Source organism: Oncorhynchus gorbuscha, unplaced genomic scaffold (genome assembly GCF_021184085.1).
Source record: "Oncorhynchus gorbuscha isolate QuinsamMale2020 ecotype Even-year unplaced genomic scaffold, OgorEven_v1.0 Un_scaffold_1399, whole genome shotgun sequence".
Taxonomy (NCBI): Eukaryota; Metazoa; Chordata; class Actinopteri; order Salmoniformes; family Salmonidae; genus Oncorhynchus; species Oncorhynchus gorbuscha.
This window is the reverse complement of record NW_025746185.1, coordinates 49634-69009: the sequence shown is the minus strand read 5'-3', so window position 1 is coordinate 69009 and position 19376 is coordinate 49634. Positions and strand designations below refer to the sequence as shown.

At 46.5% G+C, this 19376-nt stretch overlaps 2 protein-coding genes across 9 annotated transcripts in view; one reads left to right on the top strand and one right to left on the bottom strand.

The window, feature by feature from the left end:
- Positions 1 to 836: 836 nt before the first annotated feature.
- Positions 837 to 12828, top strand: gtpbp1 (GTP binding protein 1). 2 transcript variants are annotated; one of them, XM_046337383.1, is made up of 14 exons: positions 837 to 1612; positions 6403 to 6514; positions 6668 to 6848; positions 7212 to 7395; positions 7574 to 7738; positions 8509 to 8632; positions 8872 to 8986; positions 9086 to 9230; positions 9317 to 9499; positions 9771 to 9906; positions 10075 to 10253; positions 10531 to 10695; positions 11179 to 11229; positions 11507 to 12828. In XM_046337383.1, the coding sequence occupies exons 1-14, from the start codon at positions 1415 to 1417 to the stop codon at positions 11618 to 11620; spliced, it is 2052 nt and encodes a 683-aa protein (XP_046193339.1). In that variant the 5' UTR covers positions 837 to 1414; the 3' UTR covers positions 11621 to 12828. The 2 variants fall into 2 exon arrangements, with proteins under 2 accessions (XP_046193339.1, XP_046193340.1); XM_046337384.1 differs by lacking the exon at positions 11179 to 11229 and having other exon boundaries at positions 841 to 1612.
- sgsm3 (small G protein signaling modulator 3) overlaps positions 12646 to 19376 on the bottom strand; it is a 28520-nt gene continuing 21789 nt past the window's right edge. For all 7 annotated transcript variants that reach the window (XM_046337376.1, XM_046337375.1, XM_046337377.1 and 4 more), the window contains 10 exons: positions 19096 to 19251; positions 18691 to 18745; positions 18084 to 18133; positions 17802 to 17954; positions 17656 to 17726; positions 17502 to 17550; positions 15611 to 15696; positions 15400 to 15522; positions 15038 to 15098; positions 12646 to 14591 (listed from right to left, as the gene is read on the bottom strand). In XM_046337376.1, the coding sequence (XP_046193332.1) occupies positions 14508 to 14591; positions 15038 to 15098; positions 15400 to 15522; positions 15611 to 15696; positions 17502 to 17550; positions 17656 to 17726; positions 17802 to 17954; positions 18084 to 18133; positions 18691 to 18745; positions 19096 to 19251 (888 nt within the window). In that variant the 3' untranslated portion in view covers positions 12646 to 14507. The remainder of the gene's footprint in view (positions 14592 to 15037; positions 15099 to 15399; positions 15523 to 15610; positions 15697 to 17501; positions 17551 to 17655; positions 17727 to 17801; positions 17955 to 18083; positions 18134 to 18690; positions 18746 to 19095; positions 19252 to 19376) is intronic.

The window sequence follows — 19376 nt, the reverse complement described above, 5'->3', positions numbered from 1 at the left end:
AGCCGAACATTGTGTGACTGAGAACAGCCCGACGAGACCCGGAGGAACGACGGACGGCTCAACAGGACCAATCCAAGAAGACAACACCTCAACTGTGGCCAACCAAAAGACCGTGACTTCCAGACTCAACCTACATTCTGTACTGTACATAACATGCTTGCAATCTGTTATCGGGGCTTCTTTCTGCTGGTTCCTTGTGAGCCAAATGAATGAGCCCGTATACGTTGTACCAGATATCTTTACTCTGAATAAACTGTCGCTTGTCACATAATTGACCACCTTGTCCGAATCGATCCTTGACCGACTCGCCCTATCTACATATCCCATTATCAACAGTATGAAACCTCCGTGGACTGTATTTAGCCCCTGTACCTTCCTGTATTAAACTCACTCATTTCAATTCAATTCAATGGGCTTTACTGGCATGGGAAACATATGTTAACATTGCCAAAGCAAGTGAAGTAGAAAATATACAAAAGTGAAATAAACTAAAATGAACAGTAAACATTACGCTCACTCATTCTCTATATGTGTCATAGACTAACGTTACTACGGCCGCTGCCAAGAGGTCTATGCCTTTGTGTCACAGTTGGTAGTGTGTCTGCCCCATGATTGCACACTGGCTGACTCGCTGGCAGGCTACATCATAGCTTCGTGGTCTGTTTATACCAATGTCCCATCAGAATCCTCAAATACGGTTGAAGCTAACTACGTCATAGCTCTTGCTGTTTCCCCTTTATCATCAACATATCACATTGGCATCTCACAAGGAAGTCTCCCCTGTTTGCAGATTTCCCCTCGATGACTGGTTATTACTTGGTTACAATTGACCTATGGCTTGTTTGGGAATAACGTTAGGCATGTCAGGCATGTTTTGCACCTCTTTGCATCATTCCGTTAAAGCGACTTTATCTTTATTCAATGAATGAGCAGGAACCAATCCTGATACATTGAGTTGACGCATTGCTGATATCAACCACGCCGATATTTTAACCACGCTGGACGTTTTTTCTAATTATATGTGAAGAACTCACTTGCTCTGATTGGTTTATTCTGGAATATTATTTGGGTATTCGGCGCGCAATTGGTTAGTTTTTTGATAAGAAGGTGTGTCAGCAAAAAAACACTATTAACCCAACCGCCTTATGTTTTTTAATTTACGTCACCGCAATTTTCTGTTGCCACTTGGAGGATTGTAAACATATGTTTTATTGCTAGCTACACAGAAAGCCAAAACGTACGAGATAATTTTTGTATTCTGCCTGTATCATACAATTGCTTTGTTTCTCAGTTCTGTGTAATAACTGCACATATATCAGCTGTTTAGTGGTCTGAAGCTAGCTAGCTGTCATAATAATCAACACAAGAGACAGCAAGAAGACAATATAGCAATCGTTACTGCAAAGCTGACATAATGGCATCGTTGGCTGCACACGAGCCGAAAATAAGCCCAAATTCCACACCAGTCCTCGCAGACGCTCTGATGCCCGCGAGCATTTTTGCTCCGGATGGAGGAGGTTGTGGAGATCATGACGCCGGGGAAGAGTGCCTCGAGGACGGCGACCTCTTCAACGGCGAGACCGGGGATCTCGGGATTGACTTTACTAGCAAGGTAGTTAGCCTGGCCGCGCTAGTCGGGGCTGTGTTTATCATCTTCAAATTGGCATTTATTATGCCTAAACTTGCTGTCATTCTGGCTGCTGTATTGCAAGCTAAGTTCGCTAGTTAGAATAACGATTGTGCTATATACTAATCAATCAAGCTGAGTGCCCATCTTGCTTAAAATGTTATGCAGAATTGCATATCTAAAAGTTCAGGACTATATTTGTGGCAAAAGTTTGTAGTTTTAAATGTCCTACTGACTCCGTCACCTTAAACTTCGGTTGAGCTAACGTAGGCTAATGCAATTAGCATGGAGGTTGTAAGTAACAAGAAATTTGAAATAAAGGTGCGGATCCTTAAGAGGCTTTAGCAAGCATATCAGATGTGGTTTGAATGGGTCTTGAATGTGTTATGGGTGATGTAACTACTGGCTAGAGAGAGGACAGTCCAGTAGCAGTGTGACTCACAAACCACAGCCATGGGCATGACTCTTTCTCTGGTTGATGAGTCCTTATACATACTGTGCCACCACTTGGCCTGATGAAACACAGGGCAATGGGGAAATGGTGTGTGTCAGAAGGAAGTGTTTCTGGCCAGGCTCAACTTACAGTGCTGAACAATGATCAGTGTGTTGTTGGCTGACAGGAAACCCATCTCCCTCCATCTTCGGCACTCATCCATATCAAGATCAGTATCAACAGAGAGAAACGAACTAGAATAAACAGAAAGATGCAATACTTCTAGGACGTTTTTGTGTCAATACTACAGAACAAATAGGCTAGGTGTGTGTGTGTGTTTATTTTTTATGAAACTTTATTTAACTAGGCAAGTCAGTTAAGAACAAATTCTTATTTACAATGATGGCCTACCCCTGTGCAGGGACGGGGGTTGGGTTAAAAAATAAATCAAATATAAATATGGGACAAAACACAGACAACACTACATAAAGAGAGACCTAAAGACAACAACATAGCAAGGCAGCAACACATGACAACGCCGCATGCTAGCAACACAACATGACAACAGCATGGTAGCAACACAACAAAACAACAGCATGGTAGCAACACAACAAAACAACAGCATGGTAGCAACACAACAAAACAACAGCATGGTAGCAACACAACAAAACAACAGCATGGTAGCAACACAACAAAACAACAGCATGGTAGCAACACAACATGACAACAGCATGGTAGCAACACAACAAAACAACAGCATGGTAGCAACACAACATGACAACAGCATGGTAGCAGCACAAAATATGGTCCAAACATTATTGGGCAGAAAACAGCACAAAGGGCAAGAAGGTAGAGACAACTAGGAACTAGAGACAACATCACACAAAGCAGCCACAACTGTCAGTAAGAGTGTCCATGATTGAGTCTTTGAATGAAGAGATTGAGATTAAACTGTCCAGTTTGAGTGTTTTTTGCAGCTCGTTCCAGTCACTAGCTGCAGCGAACTGAAAAGACGAGCGACCCAGGGATGTGTGTACTTTGGAGACATTTAACAGAATATGACTGGCAGAACGGGTGTTGTATGTGGAGGATGAGGGCTGCAGTAGATATCTCAGATAGGGGGAAGTGAGGCCTAAAAGGGTTCTATAAATAAGCATCAACCAGTTGGTCTTGCGACGGGTATACAGAGATGACCAGTTTACAGAGGAGTATAGAGTGCAGTGATGTGTCTTATAAGGAGCATTGGTGGCAAATCTGATAGACGAATGGTAAAGAACATCTAGCTGCTCGAGAGCACCCTTACCTGATGATCTATAAATTATGTCTCTGTAATCTAGTATGGGAAGGATGGTCATCTGAATCGGGGTTAGATTGGCAGCTGGGGTGAAAGAGGAGCGATTTATGATAGAGGAAACCAAGTCTAGATTTAACTTTAGCCTGCAGCTTTGAGTAATAATGACTTTAAATCATTATTATGAAACCACTGTGAGATGATTTAAAAATCTGCCATCAATGTATGTCTCGAAAAAGCCAAATAAGTCTTCTTCTGATGCAACACTCGGTAACAGAAAGCTGTCAGTTAAGTTCACCTGCATTGACCTCATCCCGTCAGTTGAGGATGCCTGGTCATTCTTTAAAAGTAACTTCCTCACCATTTTAGATAAGCATGCTCCGTTCAAAAAAATGCAGAACTAAGAACAGATATAGCCCTTGGTTCACTCCGGACCTGACTGCCCTCGACCAGCACAAAAACATCCTGTGGTGGACTGCAATAGCATCGAAAAAGTTCTGGGATACTGTGAAGTCCATGGAGAACAAGAGCACCTCCTCCCAGCTGCCCACTGCACTGAGGCTAGGTAACACGGTCACCACCGATAAATCCATGATTATCGAAAACTTCAACAAGCATTTCTCAACGGCTGGCCATGCCTTCCGCCTGGCTACTCCAACCTCGGCCAACAGCTCCGCCCCCCACCCGCAGCTACTCGCCCAAGCCTCTCCAGGTTCCCCTTTACCCAAATCCAGATAGCAGATGTTCTGAAAGAGCTGCAAAACCTGGACCCGTACAAATCAGCTGGGCTTGACAATCTGGACCCTCTATTTCTGAAACTATCCGCCGCCATTGTCGCAACCCCTGTTACCAGCCTGTTCAAGGATTGGAAAGCTGCTGCAGTCATCCCCCTCTTCAAAGGCGGAGACACCCTGGACCCAAACTGTTACAGACCTATATCCATCTTGCCCTGCCTACCTAAGGTCTTCGAAAGCCAAGTCAACAAACAGGTCACTGACCATCTCGAATCCCATTGTACCTTCTCCGCTGTGCAATCTGGTTTCCGAGCCGGTCACGGGTGCACCTCAGCCACGCTCAAGGTACTAAACGATATCATAACCGCCATCGAGAAAAGACAGTACTGTGCAGCCGTCTTCATCGACCTTGCCAAGGCTTTCGACTCTGTCAATCACCATATTCTTATCGGCAGATTCGGTAGCCTCGGTTTTTCTGATGACTGCCTTGCCTGGTTCACCAACTACTTTGCAGACAGAGTTCAGTGTGTCAAATCGGAGGGCATGCTGTCCGGTCCTCTGGCAGTCTCTATGGGGGTGCCACAGGGTTCAATTCTCGGGCTGACACTTTTCTCTGTATATATCAATGATGTTGCTCTTGCTGCGGGTGATCCACCTCTATGCAGACGACACCAGTCTATATACTTCCGGCCCGTCCTTGGACACTGTGCTATCTAACCTCCAAATGAGCTTCAATGCCATACAGCACTCCTTCCGTGGCCTCCAAGTGTTCTTAAACGCTAGTAAAACCAAATGCATGCTTTTCAACCGTTCGCTGCCTGCACCCGCACGCCTGACCAGCATCACCACCCTGGATGGTTCCGACCTTGAATATGTACCTAGGTACCTTCCAGACTCATATCAAACATCTCCAATTGAAAATCAAATCAAGAGTCGGCTTTCTATTCCGCAACAAAGCCTCCTTCACTCACGCCGCCAAGCTTACCCTAGTAAAACTGACTATCCTACAGATCCTCGACTTCGGCGATGTCATCTACAAAATGGCTTCCAACACTCCACTCAGCAAACTGGATGCAGCACCTTATACCACCCACCACTGCGAGCTGTATGCTCTAGTCGGCTGGCCCTCGCTACATATTCGTCGCCAGACCCACTGGCTCCAGGTCATCTACAAGTCCATGCTAGGTAAAGCTCCGCCTTATCTCAGTTCACTGGTCACGATAGCAACACCCACCCGTAGCACGCGCTCCAGCAGGTGTATCTCCCTGATCATCCCTAAAGCCAACACCTCATTTGGCCGCCTTTCGTTCCAGTTCTCTGCTGCCTGTGACTGGAACGAATTGCAAAAATCGCTGAAGTTGGAGACTTTTATCTCCCTCACCAACTTCAAACATCTGCTATCTGAGCAGCTAACCGATCGCTGCAGCTGTACATAGTCTATCGGTAAATAGCCCACCCATTTTTACCTACCTCATCCCCATACTGTTTTTATTTATTTACTTTTCTGCTCTTTTGCACACCAATATCTCTACCTGTACATTACCATCTGATCATTTATCACTCCAGTGTTAATCTGCAAAATTGTAATTATTCGCCTACCTCCTCATGCCTTTTGCACACAATGTATATAGACTCCCTTTTTTTCCTACTGTGTTATTGACTTGTTAATTGTTTACTCCATGTGTAACTCTGTGTTGTCTGTTCACACTGCTATGCTTTATCTTGGCCAGGTCGCAGTTGCAAATGAGAATTTGTTCTCAACTAGCCTAACTGGTTAAATAAAGGTAAAATAAAAATAAAATTAGGCCATTTCTTTTTCCGTGGCTGGGTGCTCTGGGTGGGTAGAGATTTCAGTTGAGGACCAATGGAATGGTCTTAAATGTGCAAACCCACTGGGGCCCGAGTGACACAAAACAAACTCCCTCACTGTTTGGATAAATCTATTTTCACATAAATAGTGGGTTATTCACAACTCTAAATTGTCTTTATCGGGGTTCCCTAAGCCGAGAACATTGTATAGAGATTGATTTGGACTGAAAGCAAGCTTGTAAGGTAAATCTACAGCCAAATCTGAGTACCCAGATAGTCAAATGTTTTTAGACGAGATGAATAATCAATTTTTCACAGAAATGGTGTAGCATTCACAACTCTACCCAGATAGAGGACAATACAAGATGAATAGCCCTATAGCTTTTGATAAAGTACAATTAGGCCTATGTCAATGGAAATATGTGTAGGCTTTCCACCATGGCCATGTTATAGGATACCCAGGCCTACATCAACCATTTTCTGTCTCTCTCCTTCCCTCCTTTGTCAGTTGGCCCTGGTCAGCCCTAATGGAGAGCAGTATGACTCGTTACTACGACAACTCCGGGAGAGGATGGACGAGGGTTGTGGGGAGACCATCTACGTTGTTGGGATGGGCTCAGGTAAGTCAGCCTCACTCACTTAATGAGGCTATACAGTATGCACTGATTTGCTCCTACATTCACTAGCTCACAGAATCAGTCTCTTACTGTAGCGATTGACATTTTACACCGATAAGCCCCCCCAACCCCTCACCCCTCATCCCTTTCTATCAGACGGAGGTGACTATGGTCTGGATGAGGGAGACATGGAGGCGTCTGTAGCCACAGTTCAGTCCCTGTGTGAGCAGACCGAGTCAGAGCTGATCCTGCTGAGGGAGCGTATCGAAGCTGGGGGGCAGGTACGCGACTACCTCATCCGCCGACGCGTGGGTGATCAAGACTTCTTGGAGGTCAGGTGAGTTGGGGGAAGGTCAAGTGTCAGGGGTCAAAGGCTGACTTGATCAACAATTAGATGTGTTTTGACATTCGACCTGGGCTGACGAGGACAAGCATGTCTCTCAAATGAAAAAAAAATGAAAAAATCTTAAGGGGATGTTGACATAAAGGGGGGAAATCCAGTGTTGTCAAAGCAACACACGAGCAATACTCTGTTTTCATCATTCTCCTCTTCATCTTCATCTGATCTTGTGTCCCAAATGTCAAATCTCTCCTTCCCTCTCCTGCCCTCTCTCCCCTCTCCCCTCTCTCCTCTCCCCTCTCCCTCTCTCCTCTCTCCCCCTCTCTCCTCTCTCCCCTCTCCTCTCTCCCCCTCTCTCAGGGTAGCGGTGGTGGGTAACGTGGATGCAGGTAAGAGCACCCTGCTGGGGGTGTTGACTCACGGGGAACTGGACAACGGCAGGGGATTCGCCCGCCAGAAACTCTTCAGACACAAACATGAAATGGAGAGTGGCAGGACCAGCAGTGTGGGGAACGACATCCTGGGCTTCGACCAGAAGGGACAGGTGAGGGAGATGACATAGGAGGGGCTTATAGGTGACGGAGATTACACTGGGATAACATTGACATGACACTTGAGAGATGACAATGTAAGGCCTGCTTCATTGATAATTTAGTTGATTAATTGGTTTTATTGATAGAGATATGAAGTTGTTGTGTGTAATCTCTGTCCCTGTATCCTAGGTGGTGAATAAGCCAGACAGCCATGGTGGCAGTCTAGACTGGACTAAGATCTGTGAGAGGTCCTCTAAGGTCATCACCTTCATAGACCTCGCTGGACATGAGAAGTATCTCAAGACCACAGTGTTTGGAATGACTGGACACTTGCCTGACTTCTGCATGCTCATGGTGAGTGAGGGGGTAGTGTTTGGGCGTTGGTGCTTTTTCTGACTTTACTGTCCATCAACAGCACCACTGATGAATCTTTCACCATGTTCTTTTGCTCTCTCCCTCCGTCCTTCCTCTCTCTCTCCCTCCGTCCTTCCTCTCTCTCTCCCTCCGTCCTTCCTCTCTCCCTCCCTCCGTCGTTCCTCGCTCTCTCCCTCCCTCCTTCCCTCGCTCTCTCCCTCCGTCCTTCCTCTCTCCCTCCGTCGTTCCTCGCTCTCTCCCTCCCTCCTTCCTTCCCTCGCTCTCTCCCTCCCTCCTTCCTTCCTCGCTCTCTCCCTCCCTCCGTCGTTCCTCGCTCTCTCCCTCCCTCCTTCCCTCGCTCTCTCCCTCCCTCCGTCGTTCCTCGCTCTGTCCCTCCCTCCTTCCCTCGCTCTCTCCCTCCCTCCGTCGTTCCTCGCTCTGTCCCTCCCTCCTTCCCTCGCTCTCTCCCTCCCTCCTTCCCTCGCTCTCTCCCTCCCTCCTTCCCTCGCTCTCTCCCTCCTTCCTTCCCTCGCTCTCTCCCTCCTTCCTTCCCTCGCTCTCTCCCTCCTTCCTTCCCTCGCTCTCTCCCTCCTTCCTTCCTTCCCTCGCTCTCTCCCTCCTTCCTTCTCTCGCTCGCTCTCTCCCTCCTTCCACCCCACTGCTCTCTCTACACCTTCCACCCCCCATTCTCTCTACCCTCCTTTGCTCTCTCTACCCCTCTCACTCTCTTTACCCCCTCTCCCTGTCTATCTCTTCCATCCTCTCTCTAGGTGGGCAGTAATGCAGGTATCGTAGGGATGACTAAGGAGCATCTAGGTCTGGCCCTGGCCCTCAATGTGCCTGTGTTCGTAGTGGTCACCAAGATAGACATGTGTCCTGCCAACATCCTACAAGGTCAGTTCCTTTCTTTCTCTTTCTGGGTGCATCTCAAGTCTAAATCTGCTTCCTTTCCTGGACTCCTTCCCCACATCTGCACTGATATGAAATAATTATACAGGTGAAACCATATTCCCTCTACCCCACCATACTGCTTTCTCTTAGATTTAGTGATGAGGACCCCCCCCCCCTTTTTTTGGTTACAATATTGACAGTCATCACAAAACCTGACATTAGTGGTTGTGTTATTGTAACAGAGACGTTAAAGCTACTCCAGAGGTTACTAAAGTCCCCAGGCTGCAGAAAGATCCCTGTTCTGGTCCAAAACAAAGATGACGTCATCGTCACAGCCTCCAACTTCAGCTCTGAGAGGTAAACGTTAAGGCACACACTTTGTAGCCACAATCTCTTTATAAACTGGATTTTGCTTCAATTATAGGGGACCATAATTCAGTGTGTTTGTGTGTGTAGGATGTGTCCAATCTTCCAGATCTCCAATGTGACAGGAGAGAACATGGACCTGCTGAAGATGTTCCTCAACCTGCTGTCTTCTAAAACCTCCTTCAGAGAAGACGAACCTGCAGAGTTCCAGATAGATGACACCTACTCAGTACCGGTTAGTCACACACACAAAGCAGCTGCTACACATGCATATTGATGCCACACACACACCTCTCTAACCATGTTTACCTTCTCCGTCAGGGTGTAGGCACAGTCGTTTCAGGGACTACTTTACGTGGATTGATACGTCTGAATGACACAATGTTGTTAGGCCCAGACCCACTGGGCAGTTTCCTCCCCATTGCAGTCAAATCTATCCACAGGAAGAGGATGCCAGTCAAGGAGGTGAGAGGTGGACAGACTGCCTCCTTCGCCCTCAAAAAGGTATGTTTTCTCTTTAGTGTCCCCTGCTGGAGATGTTTGGTATTACATTTTTCTGATGCATAGATAGATAAATGTTTAGTTGAACTGAATGTTTTTTGCAGTGAATAGGAGTCAATACCTCAAGTCTCTCTGTTTCTCTCCCCACCCCCTACCCCCTCCCTTCCCGCTCCCTCTCTCCATGTTCTCTCTCTACCTCATCTCTCCCATCCCTCTCTCCGTCCCCTCCCGCTCCTCCTCTCCCTCCCCTTCCGCTCCCCCTCTCCCTCCTTAGATCAAGCGTTCATCCATAAGGAAAGGCATGGTGATGGTGTCCCCCAGGTTAAACCCACAGGCATCATGGGAATTTATGGCTGAGATTCTGGTTCTGCACCACCCAACTACGATATCACCCCGCTACCAGGCCATGGGTGAGACACACACACACACACACACACACACACACACACACACACACACACACACACACACACACACACACACACACACACACACACACACACACACACACACAACTGTCTCATGTCTGACTATATATCTCTCCTTCTCTCGTCATTCCTCTTTCTCCCCCTTTGCAGTGCACTGTGGCAGCATCAGGCAGACAGCCACTATCCTGACCATGAACAGAGACTGTCTACGAACAGGGGACAAGGCATCGGTCCACTTCCGCTTCATCAAGACCCCCGAGTACCTCCACACAGACCAGAGACTGGTGTTCAGAGAGGGACGCACCAAGGCTGTGGGCACCATCACCAAGGTCAGGGGTTAGAAAGGCTTATGAATGGTTTATGAAGGGTTGGAAAGGGTTTATGAAGGATCATGCTCATGAAGACCCCAGAGTTCCTCCACATACCAGAGAGTAGACTGGTGTTCAGAGGGATACACCAAGGCTGTGGGTATCATCACCAAGGTCTGGACATAAAGGCTTATGAATGGTTCTGAATGGTTTACGAAAGGTCATAAAGACACCAGAGTACCTGCATGCAGAGTACTTCCCTCATGCATTAATCTTATTGGTTGGTGGGTGTTTACAGCTACTGCAGTCGACCAATAATCTGCCGTCAAACTTCAAACCCCCGCAAATCAAAATGCAGTCTACGAAAAAGGCCCCGTACCGCAGAGAGGATGGAACCACGCCTGCCAATGAGGACGAAGCGAGCACAGCCCGACCAGAAAGTCCACACCAATCACAACAACTGGTGAGAGAGAGAAAGTGAAGGAACGAATTGAAAGGGAGTGGAGGGGATGGTTAGATGGCGGGTCGGGTCGTGAAAGTAATAGTTTCAGGGCAGTTGAATAGGTGTAAGTGTTTAACTTATGCGTGTGTGTGTGGTGCGTAAGCTTTCCTCTTAACTTGCTTTACTGCTTCTAGAATGTTTTCTTCTGTAGCTGTGTCTGTCTGATCTGCCTAACACCTCTCCTTTCCTACTATTCTTCTCCTCTTCATGTTTTCACACCCTATTGTTTCCTTCCTTTTCATTGCTATTCTCATTTACTGATTACTCCACCTGTCACCCTGTCTCTTTTCCTCTCACCCCGTTTCATTCTCTGCATTCTTTGCAATTTCCACATTCATTTGCTCTTCATCCTCTTTGTGCATTACATTACTACATCCTTGATTTGCCCTCCATTCCTCCTCTCTTTCTCCTCTCTCTGTGTTGGTGCTTTGCTTGCTTCCTCAGACAGAGGGGGAGGATGACCCTCAGAGTAATGAGGGAAACAAAGAGAGCAAGGTAAACAGAAACAGAGCAAGATAAACAATGGGAACCAGGCAGGTAAACAAGATAATTAGGTCAAATGAGTCTTGTCCAGTAACTTCTGTAAATATCCCGAAACAATGCATGCCTCAACTGATGTGAACCAAACATGAATCTTCTAGAGATGTGTCCACAGCATGTAGTTCAGTTTGATAACACCAGTCTTAGCTGGAAGTGATTTTGAATGGTAACCTCTTTGTTAACCCAGTTGTTTCTGTTCTCCGTCTGTCTGATTGTGATCTGTTCTCTACAGACAAAGTCAGGAGGAGGGAGCAGGAGACGAGGAGGACAGAGACATAAAGGCAAATCAAACCAGAGCAGCTCCACCACAGCAGCCCCGTCATCAGCAGGCACAGGAGGTTCCTAAACTACACCCCTCTCAGCCCCCAAACTACAGTACTTCCTCCATCCAGCTGTTTCAGCAGACAACTATCCCCCCTACTCCACTACAAACCCGTCAAAAAAATGGCCATAAAATGTCCCTTTCCCCACCTCTCTCCCTCTATACCACCCGGCTATCTATCGCCTTATCAAGTGTCTTTATCACTCACATCAGAGAAAGTCTAGGTGAAAAGCAGCTCCACAGCTCTGTGCTTGTAGATGGTTACCTCTGCCTCCTCACTCTCATCTTATCTCTGATTAGTTTAGAAAGCATCCTTATTATATTTACAGTATATGAACCTGATATGCCTTCTTTCATTGGGTCTACGGTGAGAATCACTGTAATACTGTGTATAGTTAATCATGGGCCCGAAGCCACATGGGCAGCTATTCCCTTACAGTAGAGTAACCCGGCTCCATGCACTATAGCTCATTGTTTCACTGTTTAGCAGGCATACTAGTTTCTCTCATTTCCTATTTACCACTAGAATCCCCCAATATGACATAATGAAGCATGTTTTCTATTTAATTTTATACTAAAATGTGAAGATTAATGAAAGGAAGTAAGGTCACAACTGACATAGTGAATGGTACATTTTAGTGGGCCTTCATTATGAGTGAAATATTGTAGATAAGATGTTTTATTGGCCATTTATGACCAAAAGGAAAGCCAGGGTTTGTCTGACTATCATCACACCCTTTCTCAAGTCCATCCATGGCCCAGAAAGGGATTGAGTGTTTGTGGATGAAATGGAAAAATGTCCTCCCCTCCTCGATAGCCACCTTTCATGGAGGACAGTCATGTGTATCCTCCTCCTCTCTGAAGAGTTTACAACTATACTACACCCCCTGTGGATCAGCTGTTGTCTGATAAAAACATGCATTTATCACTTATTTTGGGATCACACCTGTAAATGTCATTTCATACAAGCACATTTATCCACGTTCATCATTTTTCAGGAGGCGAGAGGAGTTGAAGGCCACTTGTCCTGTCTAAAATAAATGATTCCATTTACACTGAAAATTAGGTTTATTTAACAATATAATGTACACTTGATTAGCAACTGTTTAAGTGAGACATTGATTGTAATAATAGTCGCAGTGCTGTTTGGACCATCACTGTTTACTTAGTTGTGGAATTCCATTTGCTTCTGACATTCACCAATAAAAATAAGCTTTATTGATCTCTGATTGGTCAACTGTGTTGTACATGAAATGAATTTATATTTAAACAGTGAAAACGTTGTGTACAGTTTCAGTGAGGTTAGTGAGTCTGAACTGATACCATTGTCTCTGTGCAGTATGACAGAAGTCAGCACAACGCAGTCTATTGCTACGGGTTAAGATGAGGGGAATGAATACAAGTTACTGGGATAATATACCACCATTTTCTGATGGTTAAATACACTGCCTTTCATATCAGAGCACAACAGGGAGATTGAGTTGATTTTCTGATGTAAATAGTGTAATATTACTGCAAGGTGATGTGTGAAAGTCAGGTGGGTTTTCTTCAGTAATTACACACCAAGATGGAGGTTAGTTTGATGGCGGATGGACACATTGTAATAAAGAAATGAACTGAAATAAAAGTTGACATAGTACAGTAGTTCTTCCCAGTCAGCAAAGTGACTACTACAGATACACTGTTTAGTAGCCCACAACGGAGAGCCATGTTGGCACTAAACATTTGGAGACAATAGTGGATGGAATGCAGAGTAGAATGGGATTGTTGGGTACCAACACAGATCGACAGGGTGGTTGGAGTACGTTCCACTTCTCAATCAGCACATCCTACTACAGTACTGGTAGCAGGACACACGGACATAGGAGTACGTTCCACTTCTCAATCAGCACATCCTACTACAGTACTGGTAGCAGGACACACGGACATAGGAGTACGTTCCACTTCTCAATCAGCACATCCTACTACAGTACTGGTAGCAGGAACACAGGAGTACGTTCCACTTCTCAATCAGCACATCCTACTACAGTACTGGTAGCAGGACACACGGACACAGGTGGTACTACGACATCAGATCAGTGCCCACTGTAGCAAAACGTTTCACAACAAAAACAAGTTTCTCTGGGACAAATTCAGGTACATTCCTCCCGGTTTGGTTCTTAGTGATACACCCCAGTCCTTGAGTCTGAGGAAATACTTCATATGGCACAGTAGAGTTGACTACTCTGTACCTAAGGAATGCTACAATCAGCACTTTCTGTATATTCCTACTCTTCTGCACCTGATCTAAAGTATCAGAAACACTGGTGTGGACAACATACACAGTAGCTTCACCCAAGAACTAACAGCCATGGTGACAGCCAGGACTATCAACCTTGGTTACATACTAATTGCTTCCTTAATAGACATCAAAAGACCTTTGATTTGTTAGCAAGCTCAGAAAGTAAATGTAATTAGTTGATAGACATGGAAAGTCTTTTGGTGTCTCAAATGATACCCTGGCCACGTTAAGTTGCCAAACATTGCAGGTAGAAATGCCATGAATAGAGCTGATGTTATTCCTTATTCTACATGTCAGAGGCATGTTTGTTCTACAATGCTTATTTCTATCTGAACATTCCAAAAAGTTGCATCTTGCTGAATGCGCCCCCTATAGTGTACTATCCTCAGTAGAAAGGCTTCGGATGCAGTTTAGTTGAGACGAAGGGAAACCACGATGCATATCGATGTGTTTGTAGAATGATGATCAAATGTCTGAACAATTACAATACTTCCTAGTGAGAGGTAGTGATGGAAACACTAGTAGTGGGTTCTGACATAGCAGTCAATATGAAAGAAACAGAAAGATCACTCTGGTAGACACACAGCATGTGTTGGGCAGGGGAGTTTTTTGCAGGCTTTGGGTGTGTCTCTAGCCATCAATGTCCCAGCTGAAGAGATGATGCTTCACCAACATGTCTTGGACTCCTTCCTTCAGTGGCCTCTGATCTTTCTCCTGGAGGGGGGGGATAAAGAGTGAAAGAAAGAGGCTGTTTGTTTAAAGGGAGTGTATAAGGAACAGCAGTTGCTGGGTGCAGTTTAAAATGTCCACAATGTAGGTCAAAGGGTTATGGGTGAGGTGTGCGCATTGGGATGGTTTTCACCAATGTTCACTATTCTACTATCACTAGCCACCACCAGCTACGTTCTCCAACAACTGAACCAGGAACAGCTTGTTGTTTAGATAACTCTAGTTTCCTATTCTAGTCCCTAAACCCATAGATGAGTAACTAGACCAACTACATTGACCAGAGATCAGAGTTTACCTAGAGATCCCAACTAAAGAGGTAATGGTCAACCAACACATCTGCAACCCCTTCTTTGAGAATGGATTTGCGGAATTCAGCCACACACAGGTATGAGTTCACAGGGTGGGTGGGTGTGTTTTACACACATACATACCTCTTTCTTGGCAGGCAGCTCACAGTCCTGAGAGAGACTGAAGGCAAACTTCGAGAGAACCCTAAGGAAACATCACCTTTTTAAAACCACACCACCATCCTTTCTACACATACACCATTTTATATCAATTTCACTTCATCCTGGCCTCTTAAGTCTTTCAAAAATAATCTAGCTGTTAATACGCTTGAATGGCGTGACTTAATCTTGTAATAGTCTGTTGGCACCGTCTGTGTGCGTTGATCTCACAGTTTCACTCAAATCTCCTTTGTTTTATTTCTCAATCATTCGTTCCAATCTCTTCTCATTCTCTCTTAATCTCTCCCACTCTGTCTCTCTCGTGAACATCTGTCTCAGTCTTTTACCTGAGCTCACACTTGATCTGGACCCATCCTGGGCTGCGTAGGAAGGACCAGGGCTGGTACCACTTCTCCACTGCAGGCATACTGGAACACAACACCTCCAACCACAGGTGTAACACCTGCTCACTGTGGTGTGAGAGAGATGTGGTTAGGGAGTGTTCACTGATAAGAGGGACAGCCAGGATCTCTGAGTGAGAGAATCTGTGTGACTCACTTGAGGCCCACGCAGAGGAGCGAGCGGAATTTGACGTCCATCTGAGCGTGTGCAGAGTCGTGGCTCATATTTACAGACTGCACCGCCTGAAAGAGACAGACTGAGGGCGCTGAAGCATCACTGAAACAAATGCTTATGAACAAAACATTCAGTGTAAAACTGTCTGTAGCCTAAGGCCTATGTTTCTACCAGTCAACCTTCACAGCCCATCGGCCCCTACCACCAGGCAGTTTTTTTCCTCCTTTATCTCCCTAATTTCGTGATATCCAATTGGTAGTTACTGTCTTGTCCCATCGCTCCAACTCCTGTACGTACTCAGGAGAGTTGAAGGTCGAGAGCCATGCGTCCTCTGAAACACGACCCCACCAAGCCACACTGCTTGTTGACACATTGCTCGCTTAACCCAAAAGCCAGCTGCACCAATGTGTCGGAGGAAACACCGTACAGCTGGCGACTGACATCCCAGCCAGCCAAACCCTCCCCTAACCTGGACGGCACTGGGTCAATTGTGCGCAGCCTCATGGGCCTCCCAGAGGTTTGTCAGTGAATTATTGTATAGTCAGTCTAGCCCGGGATTGAACCTGGGTCTGTAGTGACGCCTCTAGCATTGTGATGGAGTGCCTTAGTCTGCTGCACCACTCAGGAGGCCCAGATACTGTAAATTCAATAGAGAACTAGGTCCCATATTACACAGTTCTTTCAGCTCTTGGAGATGGAATGGGGAAGTCTTTAGTGGCGGGAAGTCTTTAGTGGCGGGAAGTCTTTAGTGGCGGGAAGTCTTTAGTGGCGGGAAGTCTTTAGTGGCGGGAAGTCTTTAGTGGCGGGAAGTCTTTAGTGGCGGGAAGTCTTTAGTGGCGGGAAGTCTTTAGTGGCGGGAAGTCTTTAGTGGCGGGAAGTCTTTAGTGGGAAGTCTTTAGTGGCGGGAAGTCTTTAGTGGCGGGAAGTCTTTAGTGGCGGGAAGTCTTTAGTGGCGGGAAGTCTTTAGTGGCGGGAAGTCTTTAGTGGCGGGAAGTCTTTAGTGGCGGGAAGTCTTTAGTGGCGGGAAGTCTTTAGTGGCGGGTCTTTAAGTCTTTAGTGGCGGGAAGTCTTTAGTGGCGGGAAGTCTTTAGTGGCGGGAAGTCTTTAGTGGCGGGAAGTCTTTAGTGGCGGGAAGTCTTTAGTGGCGGGAAGTCTTTAGTGGCGGGAAGTCTTTAGTGGCGGGAAGTCTTTAGTGGCGGGAAGTCTTTAGTGGCTTTAGGGGAAGTCTTTAGTGGCGGTCTTTAGTGGCGGGAAGTCTTTAGTGGCGGGAAGTCTTTAGTGGCGGGAAGTCTTTAGTGGCGGTCTTTAGTGGCGGGAGTCTTTAGTGGCGGGAAGTCTTTAGTGGCGGGAAGTCTTTAGTGGCGGGAAGTCTTTAGTGGCGGGAAGTCTTTAGTGGCGGGAAGTCTTTAGTGGCGGGAAGTCTTTAGTGGCGGGAAGTCTTTAGTGGCGGGAAGTCTTTAGTGGCGGGAAGTCTTTAGTGGCGGGAAGTCTTTAGTGGCGGGAAGTCTTTAGTGGCGGGAAGTCTTTAGTGGCGGGAAGACTTTAGTGGCGGGAAGACTTTAGTGGCAGGGTGTGAGGAAGACTTTAGTGGCAGGGTGTGAGGAAGACTTTAGTGGCAGGGTGTGAGGAAGACTTTAGTGGCAGGGTGTGAGGAAGACTTTAGTGGCAGGGTGTGAGGAAGACTTTAGTGGCAGGGTGTGAGGAAGACTTTAGTGGCAGGGTGTGAGGAAGACTTTAGTGGCAGGGTGTGAGGAAGACTTTAGTGGCAGGGTGTGAGGAAGACTTTAGTGGCAGGGTGTGAGGAAGACTTTAGTGGCAGGGTGTGAGGAAGTAAACAGGCTTGTTATAGGATAACATTTACAAAAGGACTCACTCTATAGAGCAGCTCCTCTGGTGTGAGAACCTTGCCATCCTCATCTAATCTGGGGGGAGAGAGAGAGAACTGATGGACTGCACCACACAACTAAGACAACTGTAGGAATCCTAGCTGTGCATATGGTACAGAGGTCTGTGTGTGTCTAAGTTACCTGTACGTCTTACACAGCACCAGTCTGGAGTAGACCGAGTTAAAGTCCCTCTCCACCTCTCTACTGGCTGCCTGAGGAGAAAACAGAGAGAACAGTCAGGTAAGGCACCGACAGACAGACACTGAACCCAGCCCTCGGTCTCCTACCTCCTCTATGAAGAGCCAGGGGTGGCAGGGTCCTCCCAGTATGGAGGGTTTCTTCAAACCGTGTTGGAAGATGGCCTTCAGGGCAGGACACAACGTCCCTCTGACCAGGTCTGTCACCGCCTCAGTCACTGAGTCATCACCCGCCAGAGAGTACTGGGGACAGCAGACCAGTTATACATACAATACTGACAAACCCATAGACTGGATATATCCACTACATGAACACTGACAAATTTAAGTCTGTTTTTACTAGACTGACTACACAATAATTCACTGACAAACCTCTTTGCTCCGCTCATCGAGGATTTCTACGAACTTGGCTGGAAACCAACCTTGAGTAAGAGAACAGATCATGAGATAGAAGTTTCCCCAAAGTGTTAGGAAAACATAGACTACAACATTCTACAGGACGTGTGGAGGGGAGATTGGGACAGAGATGGACATTCTACAGGACGTGTGGAGGGGAGATTGGGACAGAGATGGACATTCTACAGGACGTGTGGAGGGATTGGGACAGAGATTTCTACAGGGACAGAGATGGACATTCTACAGGACGTGTGGAGGGGAGATTGGGACAGAGATGGACATTCTACAGGACGTGTGGAGGGGAGATTGGGACAGAGATGGACATTCTACAGGACGTGTGGAGGGGAGATTGGGACAGAGATGGACATTCTACAGGACGTGTGGAGGGGAGATTGGGACAGAGATGGACATTCTACAGGACGTGTGGAGGGATTGGGACAGAGATGGACATTCTACAGGGAGGGAGATTGGGACAGAGATGGACATTCTACAGGACGTGTGGAGGGGAGATTGGGACAGAGATGGACATTCTACAGGACGTGTGGAGGGGAGATTGGGACAGAGATGGGGTGTTTTCATTCACCTCTCAGCCCATTGAGCTCTCCCACCCAACAGTGCTCATCTTTCTGGGAAAAAATCTGAGGGAGAAAGAAAAACAGAGGGATGAGATGGAGGAGTTAGTCACTTTTGTGAAACGTTTTTATTGTTTTTAAATATTTTTTTTTAACATGTATGTTTTCACATACATTTCACACGCTGTGTTTGCAAAAACAAAGTCAGTGTGCTGTTAACAGTATAGCTTTCCCACTGTCCCTATACCATACCGGGCTCCAACTAGTGCTACTCTGCTCACAAACACACGTGACCAACTTCCTTGACAACGTACCAACGGATTGAGCTACACAAATACATGGCAACATTTAAAGCAAGCTGTGGAGTGAAATTACAGCACTTAACTCCATTACATGTATGTGTTCTGTCCACTCACTGTGATGATGTCGTTCTTCCTGAAGCCCAGTTCGTCATCGTCATGGCGCTCAAAGTCCAACAGGGCTTTGGCCCGTCTCCGTCGGTTACGAGACACAACCAGGAAGTTCTCGTGGTCTCTCTGGTGGCTCTCCATGGAGTAGTCTGGAGTCAGGTCCTGAGAGGAGGAGGGACAGAGGGAGGGAGAGAGAGAAAGATGAAGAGAAGGCGAGAGGGGGAGGGACATAGATTAAACTAATCAAATTAGCTCAGAATGTGCTAGTGACTTGTGCATCAAACATG

Coding starts and splice junctions, on each gene's coding strand:
- gtpbp1 (XM_046337383.1), top strand. CDS start 1,415: ATGGCATCGTTGGCTGCACACGAGCCGAAAATAAGCCCAAATTCCACA. Junction 6,849..7,211: donor CAAGACTTCTTGGAGGTCAG/GTGAGTTGGGGG, acceptor CCCCTCTCTCAG/GGTAGCGGTGGTGGGTAACG. Junction 11,230..11,506: donor AGGGAAACAAAGAGAGCAAG/GTAAACAGAAAC, acceptor TGTTCTCTACAG/ACAAAGTCAGGAGGAGGGAG.